The sequence below is a fragment of the Amblyraja radiata genome, chromosome 16 (assembly GCF_010909765.2).
Source record: "Amblyraja radiata isolate CabotCenter1 chromosome 16, sAmbRad1.1.pri, whole genome shotgun sequence".
In the NCBI taxonomy this organism is placed as follows: domain Eukaryota; kingdom Metazoa; phylum Chordata; class Chondrichthyes; order Rajiformes; family Rajidae; genus Amblyraja; species Amblyraja radiata.
In genome coordinates this window covers 48,867,984-48,884,346 of record NC_045971.1, presented here as the reverse complement: position 1 = coordinate 48,884,346, position 16,363 = coordinate 48,867,984, and the positions used below count along the sequence as shown (strand labels likewise).

Genomic DNA, 16,363 nt, shown 5'->3' with positions numbered 1-16,363 from the left:
ACAGAAGTTTAGTGGTAACATGAGGGGGAACTTCTTTACTCAGAGAGTGGTAGCTGTGTGGAATGAACATCCAGTGGAAGTGGTGGAGGCAGGTTTGATGTTATCATTTAAAAATAAATTGGGTAGGTATATGGACGGGAAAGGAATGGAGGGTTATGGTCTGAGTGCAGGTAGATGGGACTAGGGGAGGATAAGTGTTCGGCACGGACTAGAAGGGCTGAGATGGCCTGTTTCAGTGCTGTAATTGTTATATGGTTTTCCTCTTCACATACGTAAAGAAGAAACAGCAGATGCCGGTCTACAAAGAGAGACGCAATCTCCTGGAGTAACTTGCACGTCTGGAGAGCATGGACAGGCAACATTCTAGGTCAGGACCCTTCTTCAGACTGTTTGGTGTGGGGGGTGGAGAAAGTTGGAAAGGAGAGGTGGGAGTGGTCGCCTTAGATTCCCTTCCCTCTACAGATGCGGCCTGACCCACTGAGTTCCTCCATCGCTTTAGAGGGAATGGACAAACAACACTTAAGTCAGGACCCTTCTTCAGACTGAGTGGAGAGGGTGAGGGGAGGAAGCTGGAAAAGAGAGATGGGGCAGGACAAAGCCTGGCAAGTGATAGGTGGATACAAAATGCTGGAGTAACTCAGCGGGACAGGCAGCATCTCTAGAGAGAAGGAATGGGTGAAGTTTCAGGTTGAGACCCTTCTTCAGAAGTGATAGGTGGATATAGGTGAGGGAGACACAAGAAACTGCAGATGCTGGAATCTTGCATAGAACAGTTTAGTTAGATGCACAGAATCTCTTGCCCAGAGTGGGGGATTCGAGGACCAGAGGACATGGGTTCAAGGTGAAGGGGAAAAGATTTAAAAGGAAACTGAGGGGTACATTCACACAGAGGGTGGTGGGTGTGTGGAACAAACTGTCACAGGAGGTAGTTGAGGCTGGTACCATCCCAAGAAACAGTTAGACAGTTACATGGATTGGACAAGTTTGGAGGGATATGGACCAAACACAGGCCGATGGGACTAGTGTAGCTGGGACATGTTGGTCGGTGTAGGCAAGTTGGGCCAAAGGGCCTGTTTCCACACTGTACCACTCTACGACTAACACAAAGTGCTGGAGTAACTCAGCGGGCCAGGCAGCATCTCTGGAGAACATGGATAGGTGACATTTCAGAGTGCTGAAGTAACTCAGTGGGTCAGGCAGCATCTCTGGAGAACATGGATAGGTGACATTTCAGAGTGCTGGAGTAACTCAGCGGGTCAGGCAGCATGTTGTTTAAGAAGGAACTGCAGATGCGGGAAAATCGAAGGTACACAAAAATGCTGGAGAAACTACGCGGGTGCAGCAGCATCTATGGAGCGAAGGAGATAGGCAATGTTTCGGGCCGAAACCCTTCTTCAGACTGATGGGGGGTGGGGCGGGGGAGAAGAAAGGAAAAAGGAGGAGGAGCCCGAGGGCTGAGGGGGAGCTGGGAGGGGAGGAGACAGCAAGGGCTAACAGAATTGTGAGAATTCAATGTTCTTGCCAGCAGGATGCAGACTCCCCAAGGGGAATATGAGGTGCTGTTCCTCCAATTTATGGTGGGCCTCACTCTGGCCATGGAGGAGGCCCCGGACAGAGAGGTCAGGTACGGAGTTGAAGTGCTGGGCCACCGGAAGGTCAGGTTGGTTAAGGCGGACCGAGCGGAGGTGTTCGGCAAAACAATCGCCAAGCCTACGCTTGGTTTCACCGATGTAGATCAGCTGACATCTAGAGCAGCAGATGCAATAGATGAGGTTGGAGGAGATGCAGGTGAACCTCTGGCACACCTGGAACGACTGCTTGGGTCCTTGAATGCAGTCGAGGGGGGAGGTAAAGCGACAAGTGTAGCATCCCTTGCGATTGCAAGGGAACGTGCCCGGGGAGGGGGTGGTGCGGGAGGGAAGGGAAGAATTGACAAGGGAGTTACGGAGGGAACGGTCTTTGCGGAAGGCAGACGGGGGGGGGGGGGGGAGATGGGAAGATGTGGCGAATGGTCGGGTCACGTTGGAGGTGGCGAAACTGACGGACTATTTGTTGTATGTGACGGCCAGTGGGGTGAAAGGTGAGGACATGGGGGACTCTGCCCTTGTTGCGATTGGGAGCATGGGGAGAGAGCAGTGTTACGGGGTAAGGAAGAGACCCTAGTGCGCGCCTCATCTATAGGAGGGGAGTGGAATCCCCGTTCCCTGAAGAATGGGGACATTTCTGATGCCCTGGTGTGGAACACCTCATCCTGGGAGCAGATGCGGCGTAAACGGAGGAATTGTGAGTAGGGGATGGAGTCCTTACAGGAAGCGGGGTGGGAGGAAGAGTAGTCTAGATAGCCATGGGAGTCAGTGGGGTTTATAGTGGATGTCGGTCAGAAGTCTATCACCTGCGATGGAGATAGTGAGGTCAAGGAATGGTAGGGAAGGGTCGGAAATGGTCCAGGTGTATTTGAGTGCCGGATGGAGGTGAGTGGTGAAGTGGATGTAGTCAGTCAGTTGTGTGTAGGTGCAGGAGGTGGCACCAAAGCAATCGTCGATGTAGCGGAGGTAGAGGTCGGGGATGGGGCCCTGGTATGCCTCAAACAAGGATTGTTCGACGTACCAGACAAAGAGGCAGGCGTAGCTGGGGCCCATGCGCGTGCCCATAGCTACGCCTTGTATTTGAAGGAAATGGGAGGAGTTAAACAAGGCTATTGATAGATAGATAGATAGATAGATATAATTTATTGCCACACAACCAGGGTTGGTGGAAATTTGGGTTGTCAGCAGCAGTACAATAATAAACACACAATAAAACTGTAACACAAACATCCACCACAGCATTCATCACTGTGGTGGAAGGCACAAAAATTTGGCCAGTCCTCCTCCATTTACCCCCCGTGTACAGGACCAGAGTCCAGAGTCAGTCCAGGATCGGCTCTTCCTCACCGGAGACCGCGGCTTTAGATTGTTGTAGGCCGCAGGCCAGCGGTCGAGATTTAAAGTCCCCGCCGCAGCCAGAAGCACCGTAGACTGCACGGCCGGCGGTCGAAGCTCCCCTCCAGGGGTGATGGTAAGTCCATGCCGCACCCGCGGTAGAAGTTGGCCGCGGGCCGGCAGTGATGGCTCCTTCTTCCCCCGGGTCCCCCACGAGGGATCCCGGGCTGTAGACGCCGCACCAGCTGGAGCTCTGCAGACCGCGACTTCAGGCTGCCGGCTGCCCCGGGCCAGCGAAACGGAGCGCTCCCCTCCAGCGAGGGCTAACCCGCTCCACATCGAGAGTCCACGATGCGCCCTCCGCTGAAGCCCCGGGCGTGTCTCTGGGAAAGGCCGCGTCGATCCTTGATGTTAGGCCACGGGGGAGGCGACCTGGAAAAAGTCGCTTCTCCATGGGAGGCGACCAAAGCGGTTTCCCCCTTACCCCCCCACACCACCCCCCACACAAAACACACGAAGAAACACAAAATACACACTTTAAAACATACTAAAAAATAAAAAAAAGCTGGAAAAACTGACGTGCTGCTGACATGGCTGCACACAGAGGAGCGCCCCCTTGTGTATTGAGGGTAAGGACTAGGTCCGCTAAGCGGAGGAGAGTTCCAGTGGACGGGTATAGGTTGCTTCTCCGGTCGAGGAAGAACCGGAGGCCTTTGAGACCATCCTGGTGGGAGATGGAGGTGTAGAGTGACTGGACATCCATGATGAAGATGAGAGGATGGGGGCCTAGAGAATGGAATGCACGGAGACGACGGGACAGGCAGCATCTCTGGAGACAAGGAATGGGTGACGTTTCAGGTCGACACTGAAGATGGGTCTCGACCCAGAAACGTTACCCATTCCTTCCAACATTTTGTGTCTACTTAAACAGCGCCTATCTATCCATGTGGCATTGTGCCAGCAGGCTGGAGGAGCGGGCAAAAGCCTTGCCACAGAGCGGGCAGGTGAAGGGGCACTGGCCGGTGTGGACTTGTCGTTGCTCCAGCAGGTGGTCAAGGCAGGTGAAGCCCTTACCACAGGACGGGCAGGGGAAGGGACGCTCACCGCTGTGGAACGCCAGTGCTGCCACAGGCTGGACATGTGGGTGAAACCCTTGCCACACTCAGCGCACACAAAGGGTCTCTCTCCGGTGTGTATCCGCTGGTTCTCCCACAGCCCCCGTGCTCTCTTGTCACAGTGGGATCAGCTGCTCGCCTGCGTGGGTCCGCCGGTGTTGCCGCAACCCCCGCAAGCTGTCAAACGACTCACCACAGTACGGGCAGTCGTAGGGCTGGCCAATGGTGTGCACGCGCTGGTGAGACAGGGCGTGGGAGGCCATGGCAAAGCGCTCTCCACACACCGGGCTGGGAACGGGACGGTCGCCGGAGTGCACCCGCTGGTGGGACAGCAGCTTGGAGGAGCTGGTGAAGCCCTTGCCGCACTGGACGCAGGTGTTGGGGCGCTCCTTGGTGTGGGTGTGCTGGTGCTCCAGCAGGTGACTGGACTGGGTGAAGCGCTCGTCGCACTGGGTGCAGGTGTAGGGTCGCTCCCCGGTGTGGGTGCGCTTGTGCGACAGCAGGGTGTTTGAGTGGGTGAAGCTCTTGCCGCACTGGGCGCAGGTGTAGGGGCGCTCCCCGGTGTGGGTGCGCTGGTGGGACAGCAGGGTGCTTGAGTGGGTGAAGCTCTTGCCGCACTGGGCACAGGCGTACGGGCGCTCCTTGGTGTGGGTGCGCTGGTGCTCCAGCAGGTGACTGGACTGGGTGAAGCGCTTGTCGCACTGGGTGCAGGTGTAGGGTCGCTCCCCGGTGTGGGTGCGCTTGTGGGACAGCAGGGTGTTTGAGTGGGTGAAGCTCTTGCCGCACTGGGCGCAGGTGTAGGGGCGCTCGCCGGTGTGGGTGTGTTGATGCTCCAGCAGGTGACTGGAGTGGGTGAAGCCCTTGCCGCACTGGGTGCAGGTGTAGGGGCGCTCCCCAGTGTGGGTGCGCTGGTGCTCCAGCAGGTGAGAGGAGTGGATGAAGCCCTTGCCGCACTGGGCGCAGGTGTAGGGCCGCTCCCCAGTGTGGGTGCGCTGGTGCTCCAGCAGGGTGCTGGAGTGGGTGAAGCTCTTGCCGCACTGGGTGCAGATGTAGGGGCGCTCCCCGGTGTGGGTGCGCTGGTGGGACAGCAGGGTGCTTGAGTGGGTGAAGCTCTTGCCGCACTGGGCACAGGCGTAGGGGCGCTCCTTGGTGTGGGTGCGCTGGTGCTCCAGCAGGTGACTGGACTGGGTGAAGCGCTTGTCGCACTGGGTGCAGGTGTAGGGTCGCTCCCCGGTGTGGGTGCGCTTGTGGGACAGCAGGGTGTTTGAGTGGGTGAAGCTCTTGCCGCACTGGGCGCAGGTGTAGGGTCGCTCCCCGGTGTGGGTGCGCTTGTGGGACAGCAGGGTGTTTGAGTGGGTGAAGCTCTTGCCGCACTGGGCGCAGGTGTAGGGGCGCTCCCCGGTGTGGGTGCGCTGGTGGGACAGCAGGGTGCTTGAGTGGGTGAAGCTCTTGCCGCACTGGGCACAGGCGTAGGGGCGCTCCTTTGTGTGGGTGCGCTGGTGCTCCAGCAGGTGACTGGACTGGGTGAAGCGCTTGTCGCACTGGGTGCAGGTGTAGGGTCGCTCCCCGGTGTGGGTGCGCTTGTGGGACAGCAGGGTGTTTGAGTGGGTGAAGCTCTTGCCGCACTGGGCGCAGGTGTAGGGGCGCTCGCCGGTGTGGGTGTGTTGATGCTCCAGCAGGTGACTGGAGTGGGTGAAGCCCTTGCCGCACTGGGTGCAGGTGTAGGGGCGCTCCCCAGTGTGGGTGTGCTGGTGCTCCAGCAGGTGAGAGGACTGGATGAAGCCCTTGCCGCACTGGGCGCAGGTGTAGGGCCGCTCCCCAGTGTGGGTGCGCTGGTGCTCCAGCAGGGTGCTGGAGTGGGTGAAGCGCTTGCCGCATTGGTCGCAGTGATAGGGGCGCTCGCCGGTGTGGGTGCGCTGGTGCACCAGCAAGCTGCTGGAGCAGATGAAGTACTTGCCGCATTGGTCGCAGATGTAGGGCCGCTCCGCGGTGTGGGTGCGCTGGTGCTCCAGCAGGTGACTGGACCGGGTGAAGCGCTTGTCGCACTGGGTGCAGGTGTAGGGCCGCTCCCCGGTGTGGGTGCGCTGGTGGGACAGCAGGGTGTTTGAGTGGGTGAAGCCCTTGCCGCACTGGGCGCAGGTGTAGGGCCGCTCCCCAGTGTGGGTGCGCTGGTGGTCCAGCAGGTGACTGGACTGGATGAAGCTCTTGCCGCACTCGGTGCAGCGGTAGGGGTGCTCCCCAGTGTGGAGGCGCCGGTGGGACAGCAGTTCTTTGGACTGGGTGAAGCCTTTGCCGCAGTCGCTGCAGGTGAAGGGGTACTCGCTGGCGTGCAGGCGCCTGTGCCTCTTCAGGTAATTGGACGACTTGAAGCCTTTGCCGCAGTCGGAGCAGGTGAAGGGCCGCTCACTGCTGTGCACCAGCAGGTGCTGCCTTAGCCCCGACAACTGGACAAAGTTCATGTCGCAGGTGGAGCAGCCATAGGGCTTCTCGCCCGTGTGCACCTGCCGGTGTATCTTCAGGTGATTCGCCGTCTTGAAGCTCATGCTGCAGTTGGAGCAGGTGAAGGGCGTCTCGCTGGAGTGCATGCTGTTGTGCCCCTGCAAGTACTTGTAGTGAGTGAAGCTCTTGCTGCAGTTGAAGGGACGTTCTCCCGTGTGCAGCAGCCGGTGGGCCTCCAGCTCGCTCAGGCACGGCCACACCTTGCCACACATGTCAATTTAACTTGTTGGTCCTCCATCGAAGCTCAGCCCGCACACCGAGCAGATGGGGGAGCCCACCGGCACCCTGGCCGCCCTCAATAGCCGCTCACGTCCCCGTATCTCCGTCCACAGCAACGGCTCCTAAACCCTGCAGGAGGGGAACACAGGGTCAACAATCTGGCAAACAGGACATTACTAGCACATATTGAGTGCGTTTATCGCGGAGGAAACCGTTATAAAGAAACATAGAAAATGGGTGCAGGAGTAGGCCATTCGGCCCTTCGAGCCTGCAACGCCATTCAATATGATCATGGCTGATCATCCAACTCCATATCCTGTACCTCCCTTCTCTCCATACCCCCTGATCCCTTTAGCCACAAGGGCCACATCCAATTCCCTCTTAAATATAGCCAGTGACCTGGCCTCAACTACTTTCTGTGGCAGTGAATTCCACAGATTCACCAGTCTCTGTGTGAAAAAAAACGTTCTCATCACGGTCCTAAAAGACTTCCCCCTTATCCTTAAACTGTGACCGCTTGTTCTGGACTTCCCCAACATCGGGAACAATCTTCCTGCATCTAGCCTGTCCAAACTCTTAAGAATTTTGTAAGTTTCTATAAGATCACCCCTCAATCTTCTAAATTCTAGCGAGTACAAGCCGAGTCTATCCAGTCTTTCTTGATATGAAAGTCCTGCCATCCCAGCAATCAGTCTGGTGAACCTTCTCTGCACTCCCTCCGTGGCAAGAATGTTCTTCCTCAGATTAGGAGACCAAAACTGTACGCAATACTTCAGGTGTGGTCTCACCAAGGCCCTGTACAACTGCAGTAGAACCTCCCTGCTCCTACACTCAAATCCTTTTGCTATGAATGCTAACATACCATTTGCCTTCTTCATTGCCTGCTGCACTTGCATGCCTACTTTCAATGACTGGTGTACCATGACACCCAGGTCTCATTGCATCTCCCCTTTTCCTAAACAGCCACCATTCAGTAATAGTCTACTTTCCTGTTCTTGCCACCAAAGTGGATAACCTCACCTTTATCCACATTATACTGCATCTGCCATGCATTTGCCCACTCACCCAAACTATCCAAGTCAACTTGTAGCCTCCTAGCATCCTCCTCACAGCAAACACTGTCCCCCCAGCTTCGTGTCATCCGCAAACTTGGAGATTTTGCATTCAATTCCCTCGTCCAAATCATTAATATATATTGTAAATAGCTGGGGTCCCAGCACTGAGCTTTGCGGTACCCCATTAGTCACTGCCTGCCATTGTGAAAAGGTCCCGTTTACTCCTACTCTTTGCATCCTGTCTGCCAGCCAGTTCTCTATCCACATCAATACTGAACCCCCAATACCGTGTGCTTTACGTTTGCATCAAAATCTCTTATGTGGGACCTTGTCAAAACCCTTCTGAAAGTCCAGATATAACACATCCACTGGTTCTCCCTTATCCACTCTACAAGTTACATCCTCGAAAACAATTCTATAAGATTTGTCAGACATGATTTACCTTTCATAAATTCATGCTGACTTTGTCCAATGATTTCACCACTTTCTAAATGTGCTGCTATCCCATCTTTAATAACTGACTAGCATTTTCCCCACTACCGATGTTAGACTAACTGGTCTGTAATTCCCCGTTTTCTCTCTCCCTCCCTTTTTAAAAAGTGGGGTTACATTAGCATCCCTCCAATCTGCAGGAACTACTCCTGAATCTAAAGAGTTTTGAAAAATCATCACTAATGCATCCACTATTTCTGGGGCTACTTCCTTAAGTACTCTGGGATGCATTATTTATCACTAATACAATTCTGTGCGGCACAGTGGCGCAGCGGGACAGCTGCTGCCTCACCGCCAGATACCCGGGCTCCATCCTGACTACGGGTGCTGTCCATGTGGAGTTTGTACGTTCTCCCCTTGACCTGTGATGGTTTTTACTCCGGCTGCTCCGGTTTTCTCCAACATTTCAAAGACGTTTAGGGTTGTAGATTTGTCGGCCTCCGCAATATTGTTAAATTGTCCCTAATGTGCGTAGGATAGTGCTAGTGATGGAATCGCTGGTCGGCGTGGATTCTGCGGGCCAAAAGATCTGTTTCCACGCTGCATCTCTAAACTAAACTAAACCAGAGAAGGGTCTCGACCCAAAATGTCACCCATTCATTCTCTCCACAGATGCTGCCTGACCCGTTGAGTTACTCCAGCACTTTGTCATAGATTCATAGAGTGATACAGCGTTGGAAAGAGGCCCTTCGGCCCTACTCCTAGATCCCTCGGCTCCACACATTCCCCCAGCGCCCGCCATTCACAGTGAAGATCCTGCCCTGGTTTGACTTCCTAAACTGCAACACCCTCCCCATGCCCAAACAATGTGACCTCCTCCCTGTGGCTCCCTGCCCCTCACCCCTGTCGCCGCATCCTGCTCCTTACCCCCCTTTGCTCCCTCCTCCCCACCCCCAAGCAATGTGAACCCACCCCCACCTGGCTTCCTACCCCTTTCATGGATCATTGGACCTCTCTCTTTCCCCCCCCCCCCCCCCCCCGGTTCCCTGCCCCCCATTCATCCCCCTCAGCACCAAACCCACTCCCCCTTGAATCCCTCCCACTCCCTTCGATCCCTGCTTTCCCCGCTACTCCCTTCATCCCCTATCCACCTCCAGCCTCTCACCCCTCTTCACCCAGCCACCTTCTTCACCCCTCCCCCTCTCTCTTTCTCTCTCTCTGTGCCTCTAAATGTCTCTCTCTCTGACCTCTCTCTATCTCTCTGTCTCTGCCTCACACTCTCTCTCACTGTCCCTCTCTCTCTCTCTCTCTCTGTCTCTATTGGTCTCTCTCTCTCTGAGTATCTCTGTATCTCTCTCTCTCTCTCTCCCGCTGTCTCTCCTTCTGTGTGTCTCTCTTTCTCTCCCTCTCCTTCTGTCTCACTCCCTCTCTCACTGTCCCTCTCTCTCTATCTCTCTGTCCCTGTTTGTCTCTCTCTCTCTCTCTCTCTCTCTCTCTCTCTCTCTCTCTCTGCCACTGTCTCTGTATCTCTGTCACTCTGTCTCTGGATCTCTCTACCTCTCACTGTCCCCCTCACTCCCTCTGTGTCTATCACTTTTTATTTATCTCCCCCTCTCTCTCCCACTGTGTGTCTCTCTCTTTCTTTCTCTCTCTCTCTGTCCATCTGTCTCTCTCTCTCAATGCCTCTCTCTCTATCTCTTTCTCTCTCTTTCTCTGCCTCTGTCTCTCTCCCCCCCTTCTCTCTCTCTCTCTCTCTCTCTCTCTCTCGGTCTCTCACTATCTCTCTCTTAGTCTCTCTCTCTGAGTATCTCTGTCTGTCTCTCTCTGTGTCTCTATCCCATTGTCTCTCCCTCTCTCTTTCTCTGCCTCTCTCTCTCTCTCTCTGTCTGTCTGTCTCTCTCTCTCTCTCTCTCTCACGGCTTCTCCTCTGTCTCTGTCACTCTCTGTCTCTGTCACTCTCTCTCTCTCTCACTCTCTCTCTATCTGTCTCTCCCACTCTCTATCTGTCTCCGTCTCTCCCCCCCGCTCCCCCTCTGTCTCTCTGTCCCACTGTCTCTCTTTCTCTCCGTCTCTCCCTGTCTCTCACGCTGTCTCTCTCTCTCCGACCCTATCTCTCTCTCTCTCCGACCCTATCTCTCTCTCTCTCTCTCTCTCTCTCTCTCTCTCTCTGAGTCTGTCTGTCTCTTCCTCTCTGAGTGTCACTCTGTCTCTCTCTCTCTCGTTGCCTCTCGCTGTCTCTCTCTCCCATTCTCTGTCTGTCTCTGGTCACTCTGTGTCTCTCTCTTTGTCTCCCTCTCTCTCTCTCTGGTTCTCCATCTCTCAGAGTATTTCTCTCTGTCTACGTCTCAGTCTCTCTGTCTGTTACTCTCCCTCCGTGTCTGTCTCCCTCTCTCTCTCTGAGTGTCTCGCTGTCTTTCTCTCTCCCTCTCTCTCGCTGCCTCTGTCTCTGCATCTCTCTCTCCTCTCGCCGCCTCTCTCTCCCACTCTCCGTCTCTCTCTGTCTGTCTGTCTCTCTCTCTCTCTGGTTCTCCCTGTCTCTCAGAGTCTTTCTCTCACTCTGTCTGTCGCTATCCCTCTGTGTCTGTGTCTCTCTCCCCCTCTCTGTCTGTCTCTCACGCTGTTTCTCTCTGTCTGGTTCTCTCTCTCTCTCTCTCTGTTTCTGTCTCTCTAGCTCTCTCTATCAATCTCAATTTCAATTTTCAATTTAAAAACTTTATTGGCACGATAAAAAAACATTGTTATATTGCTAAAGTATAAAACATGACATACATACAGTGTAAGGTACACAAAATTGCTGGGGAAACTCAGCGGGTGCAGCAGCATCTATGGAGCGAAGGAAATAGGCGACGTTTCGGGCCGAAACCCTTCTTCAGACTGATGGGGGGTGGGGAAAGAAAGAAGGAAAAAGGGAGGAGGAGGAGGAGCCCGAGGGCGGGCGGATGGGAGGGTGGGAGGAGACAGCTAGAGGGTTAAGGAAGGGGAGGAGACAGCACGGGCTAGCCAAATTGGGAGAATTCAATGTTAATGCCATAAGGACGCAAGGACCCCAGACGGAATATGAGGTGCTGTTCCTCCAATTTCCGCTGTTGCTCACTCTGGCAATGGAGGAGACCCAGGACAGAGAGGTCGGATTGGGAATGGGAGGGGGAGTTGAAGTGCTGAGCCACCGGGAGGTCAGGTAGGTTATTGCGGACTGAGCGGAGGTGTTCGGCGAAACGATCGCCCAACCTACGCTTGGTCTCACCGATGTAAATCAGCTGACATCTAGAGCAGCGGATGCAGTAGATGAGGTTGGAGGAGATACAGGTGAACCTTTGTCGCACCTGGAACGACTGCTTGGGACCTTGAATGGAGTCGAGGGGGGAGGTGAAGGGACAGGTGTTGCATTTCTTGCATTTCAGTGTATGTATGTCATGTAAGTATACAGTGCATGGATAGATATGTCCCTGTACATAAACTCGCAATATGCCTATAGCCCTTTATTTATTCTTGCAGCTGTAAGCAGTACAACACAATTGCAAGTTTAGCAATTCTATATTCATTTCTTAGTGTTAGTTAATGTCAATTAGTGTGTGCGTACATATGTGCATGTTGGTCATTCACCGTCTCTCAGGTTATGGCATGCTGTTACGTATAGTGCACCAAGATGAGCCGTATTTCCTTCGCCAAGGATTATTCTTAGTTTTGATGTATCATCTAGTTCTTTAAAATCAGGGGTTGCCACACTGAGTTTGTCAAAGTATGCTTTCCTTGTTTTGTCAAATTTTTTGCATTTTAGGAAGGTGCACCTCTGTTTCAACCTCATCTGTCAAACAGTGGCCGCATATTCTGTTTTCTCTTGGTTGCCAGAATCTCTTCTGTCTTCCTTTTTCAACTACCAAATAGTGGTCACTTAACCTGTATTTGGTGAGGGTCTGTCTCTGCTTTATGTCTCTAACAGTTGAGAGATAGTCTGCCAATTTATAGTCTCTTTTTAGGGAACGGTAACATTCTAATCTGCTTTGGATTTTGGTTTCTTTATCCTGATGTTCCAAGTACGTTTCTTTACATTGTTTGATAATTTGGTTCACTCTAATTGGTGATTGGGGGTCAGTATTGATCTGTGGCCGGTCAGGGTTTAACTGGATAGGGTTTAACTGAGTAGGAGTAGTTAGTCTCAGTACCAACATACATAGGGATCTCTTTTTCTGGGTTCCCCTCTTGTGTTTGAAGGGCTTTAAACTGGAGGGTATCTGGGGGGCTAGATTTAAGGTGATTCCAAAACTTTAGTGCTCTATCAGCGGGTATCTGCCTAATTCCGCCCTACATGCGTTTGTTGGTGTTTTCCTTTGGATACGGAGGATGTTCCGACAAAATTCCGCATGCAGGGCCTCTGTTGTATGTTTTTCCCATTTACTATAATTATGGTGACATACTTCACTACCATAAAGCCCAATAGGCTGGATTACACTGTCAAATATTTTAAGCCAGATTTTAATTGGGATTTGGATGTTGTAGAATCTTATTTTTATTGCATACAAAGCTCTTCAAGCTTTCTCTTTTAGTGCATTCACTGCCATATTGAAGCTCCCTGATGCTGAGACGGTTAGACCAAGGTAAGTACAGTTCATAGTGTGTTCGATAACAGTTCCATTGAGAGTAAATTTGTATTTATCTTCCTGACATCTGGGTCTTTTCTGAAAAATCATGATGTTGGTTTTCTTTAGATTTACTACCAGGGCCCAATTTTGGCAGTACTCATCAAGTAGGTCCAACTGTTGCTGCAGTCCCTGTTCTGTGGGGGACAGCAGAACCAAGTCATCCGCATAAAACAGCGAATTTACCTCTCCGTCCAGAAGACAGAGGCCCGGCGCTGTGCTCTGGTCCAACTTTTCTGCCAAATCGTTGATATATACATTAAACAGTGTCGGGCTCAGATTGCAGCCTTGCCGGACGCCTCTTCTATGGGCGAAGAGATCAGTGCGTTTGTCCCCAATTTTAAAGCCACATTTATTATTCAGATACATTGATTTAATAAGGTCATATACTTTTCCTCCTATACCACAGCTGCGGAGTTTGTAATAGAGCCCTTCATGCCAAATAGAGTCAAATGCTTTCTCAAAGTCAATTTTTCGCTTGGTGTACATGTTTTTCAATGAGAGTGTGGAGGGTATAAATGTGGTCAGTGGTACGGTGTTTTGGGAGGAAGCCAATTTGGTTTTTACTGAAAATGTTGTGTTTGTTAAGGAAATCCTGCATTCTGTTATTTATGATACTGAAGAATAACTTCCCTAGGCACCTACTGACACATATGCCACGGTAGTTATTTGGGTCTAATTTGTTTTCACTATCTCTCTGTCCCTCTCTCTCTCTCTCTCTGCCTCTCCCTCTGCCTGCCCCTCTCTGTCTGTCTCCCTGTCTCTCTCTGTTTCTGTATCTCTCTCTTTCCCTCTCTATCACTGCCCCTATATCTGTCTCTGTCTCTCTTTCTCCCTCTCTCCCTGTTTGTCTCTGTCTCTCTCTCCCTATCTCTCTCTCTCTCTCTCTGCCTGTCTCTCTGTCTGTCTCTCTCTCTCTGTCTCTCCGTCTCTGTCCCTCTCTCTCTCTCTCAGTCTCTCTCTATATCTCTCTCCCTCTCTCTCTGCATCTGTCTCTCAGTATTTCTCTCTGTCTCTCACTCTTTCTCTGTCTCTCTGTCTGTATCTCTCTGTCTCTGTCTGTCCCTCTCTATCCCTGTCCCTCTATCTCTCTCTTGCTGTCTCTCTCTCCCTCTGTCTCAGTTTGTCTCTGTCTCTCTCTCCCTCTGTCTTGCTCTCGCTTTGTCTCTCTGTCTCTCTCTTTCTCTGTCTCTCCCTCTTTCTATCTCTCCCTCTCTATCTCTCCCTCTCTCTATCTCTCTATCTCCCTCTCTCTCTGCATCTGTCTCTCTCACTGTCTCTCTGTCTGTCCCTCTCCCTGCCCGTCTCTGTCCGTCTGTGTGTGTGTGTGTCTCTCTCTCTGTCCCTGCCTCTCTCTCCCTCTGTCTGTCCCTCTCCCTGTCCCTCTCTGTATGTGTGTGTGTGTGTGTGTCTCTCTCTCTGTCCCTGCCTCTCTCTCCCTCTGTCTGTCCCTCTCCCTGTCTCTGTCCCTGTCTGTATGTGTGTGTGTCTCTCTCTCTGTCCCTGCCTGTGTGTGTGTGTGTCTCTCTCTCTGTCCCTGCCTCTGTCCCTGTCTCCCTCTGTCTGTCTCTGTCTCTGTATTGTGTTCCGTTCTGGGCACCGTGTTACAGGAAAGATGTCGTCGAGCTGGAAAGGGCGCAGAGAAGATTTACGAGGATGTTGCCGGGTCTCGAGGGGCCTGAGCTACAGGGAGAGGTTGGGGCAGGGCTGGGACTCTATTCTTTGGAGCACAGGAGGATGAGGGGCAATCTTATAGAGGTGAACAAAATCACCAGATGAATAGATCGGGTAGACGCACAGTCTCTTGCCTAGAGCAGGGGAATCGAGGACCAGAGGACACGGGTTTAAGGTGAGAGACGCGGGGGTGGGAATAATTGAATAGGAACCTGAGGGGCAACTTTTCCACACAGAGGGTGGTGGGTGTATGGAACGAGTTGCTGGAGGAGGGAGTTGAGGCTGGGACTATCCCAACACTTGGACAGGTACTTGGACTAGTGTAGATGAGGCATGTTGGCCGGTGTGGGCAAGTTGGGCCGAAGGGCCCGTTTCCGTCCTGTATCACTCCCCCTCTCTCTCTCTCTCTCCCTGTGTGTCTCTCTCTTTTTCTCTGTTTATCTCTCTCTCCCTCCCTGTTTCTCTCCCTGTTTCTCTCTCTCTTTCTCTCTCTCTTTCTTTCTCTTTCTCTCTCTGTCTCTGTCTCTCTCTCTCTCTCTATCTCAGTCTGAAGAAGGGTCTCGACCCGAAATATCACCCATTCCTTCTCTCCAGAGACGCTGCCTGACCCACTGAGTTACTCCTGCACTTTGTGTCTATCTTCGGTGTAATCCAACATCTGCAGTTCCTTATCACACTCTCTCTCTCTGTCACTCTCTCTCTCTCTATGTTTCTCTCTGTCTCTCTCTCCCTCGTTCTCTCTCTCTCTCCCTCTATCTCCCTCTATCTCTCTCCCTATTCAGTCAAAAAGTTGGGAGGTCACGTTGCATTTGTACAAGACTAGTGTAGATGGGGCATGTTGGTCGGGGTGGGACTAGTGTAGATGGGGCATGTTGGTCGGGGTGGGACTAGTGTAGATGGGGCATGTTGGTCGGGTGGGACTAGTGTAGATGGGGCATGTTGGTCGGGGTGGGCCTAGTGTAGATGGGGCATGTTGGTCGGGTGGGACTAGTGTAGATGGGGCATGTTGGTCAGGGTGGGCCTAGTGTAGATGGGGCATGTTGGTCAGGGTGGGACTAGTGTAGATGGGGCATGTTGGCCGGTGTGGGCAAGTTGGGCTGAAGGGCATGTTTCCGCGCTGTACCTCTCTCTCTCTGTCTCTGTCTGTCTGTCTGTCTGTGTGTCCCTCTCTGTCTCTTTCTCTTTCTGTCTGTCAGTCTCTCTCTCTCCCCCCCACACTGAGGTCACACTGGCTTCTCATTTTCAGCCTGTGTCCTTTACTGTGTGTGTGTGTGTCTCTCTCTCTCTCTGTTTCTCTGTCTCTCTCTCTCTCTCTCTCTCTCTGTGTCTCTCTTTCTCTGTGTCTCTCTCTCTCTCTGTCTCTCTCTCTGTCACTCACTCTCTCACTCTCTCTCTCTGTCTCTCTCACTCTCTCTCTCTGTCTCTCTCTCTCTCTCTCTATCGATATATCTCTCTGTCTGTCTCTGTCTGTCTCTCTCTCTCTTTCTGTCTCTCTCTCTGCCTCACTCTGTCTCTGTCTCTCTCTTTCCCTCTCTGTCTCTCTCTCCCTCTGTCTGCCTGTCTCTCTCGCTCCCTCTCTCTGTCTCTTTCTCTCTCTCCCTCTCATAGAAACATAGAAAATAGGTGCAGGAGCAGGCCATTCGGCCCTTCGAGCCTGCACCGCCATTCAATATGATCATGGCTGATCATCCAACTCAGTATCCTGTACCTGCCTTCTCTCCATACCCCCTGATCCCTTTCGCCACAAGGGCCACATCTAACTCCCTCTTAAATATAGCCAATGAACTGGCCTCAACAACCTTCTGTGGCAG

The 16,363-nt window shown here is 52.8% G+C and overlaps 1 protein-coding gene across 1 annotated transcript; it reads right to left on the bottom strand.

The window, feature by feature from the left end:
- Positions 1 to 4,224: 4,224 nt before the first annotated feature.
- LOC116982202 (zinc finger protein 850-like) lies at positions 4,225 to 6,847 on the bottom strand (the record flags this gene model as incomplete). The annotated part of the gene is made up of 1 exon (XM_033035498.1): positions 4,225 to 6,847. A coding segment is annotated over exon 1 (2,523 nt), but the record flags the coding sequence as incomplete, so codon positions are not given.
- Between the last annotated feature and the right edge of the window lie 9,516 nt (positions 6,848 to 16,363).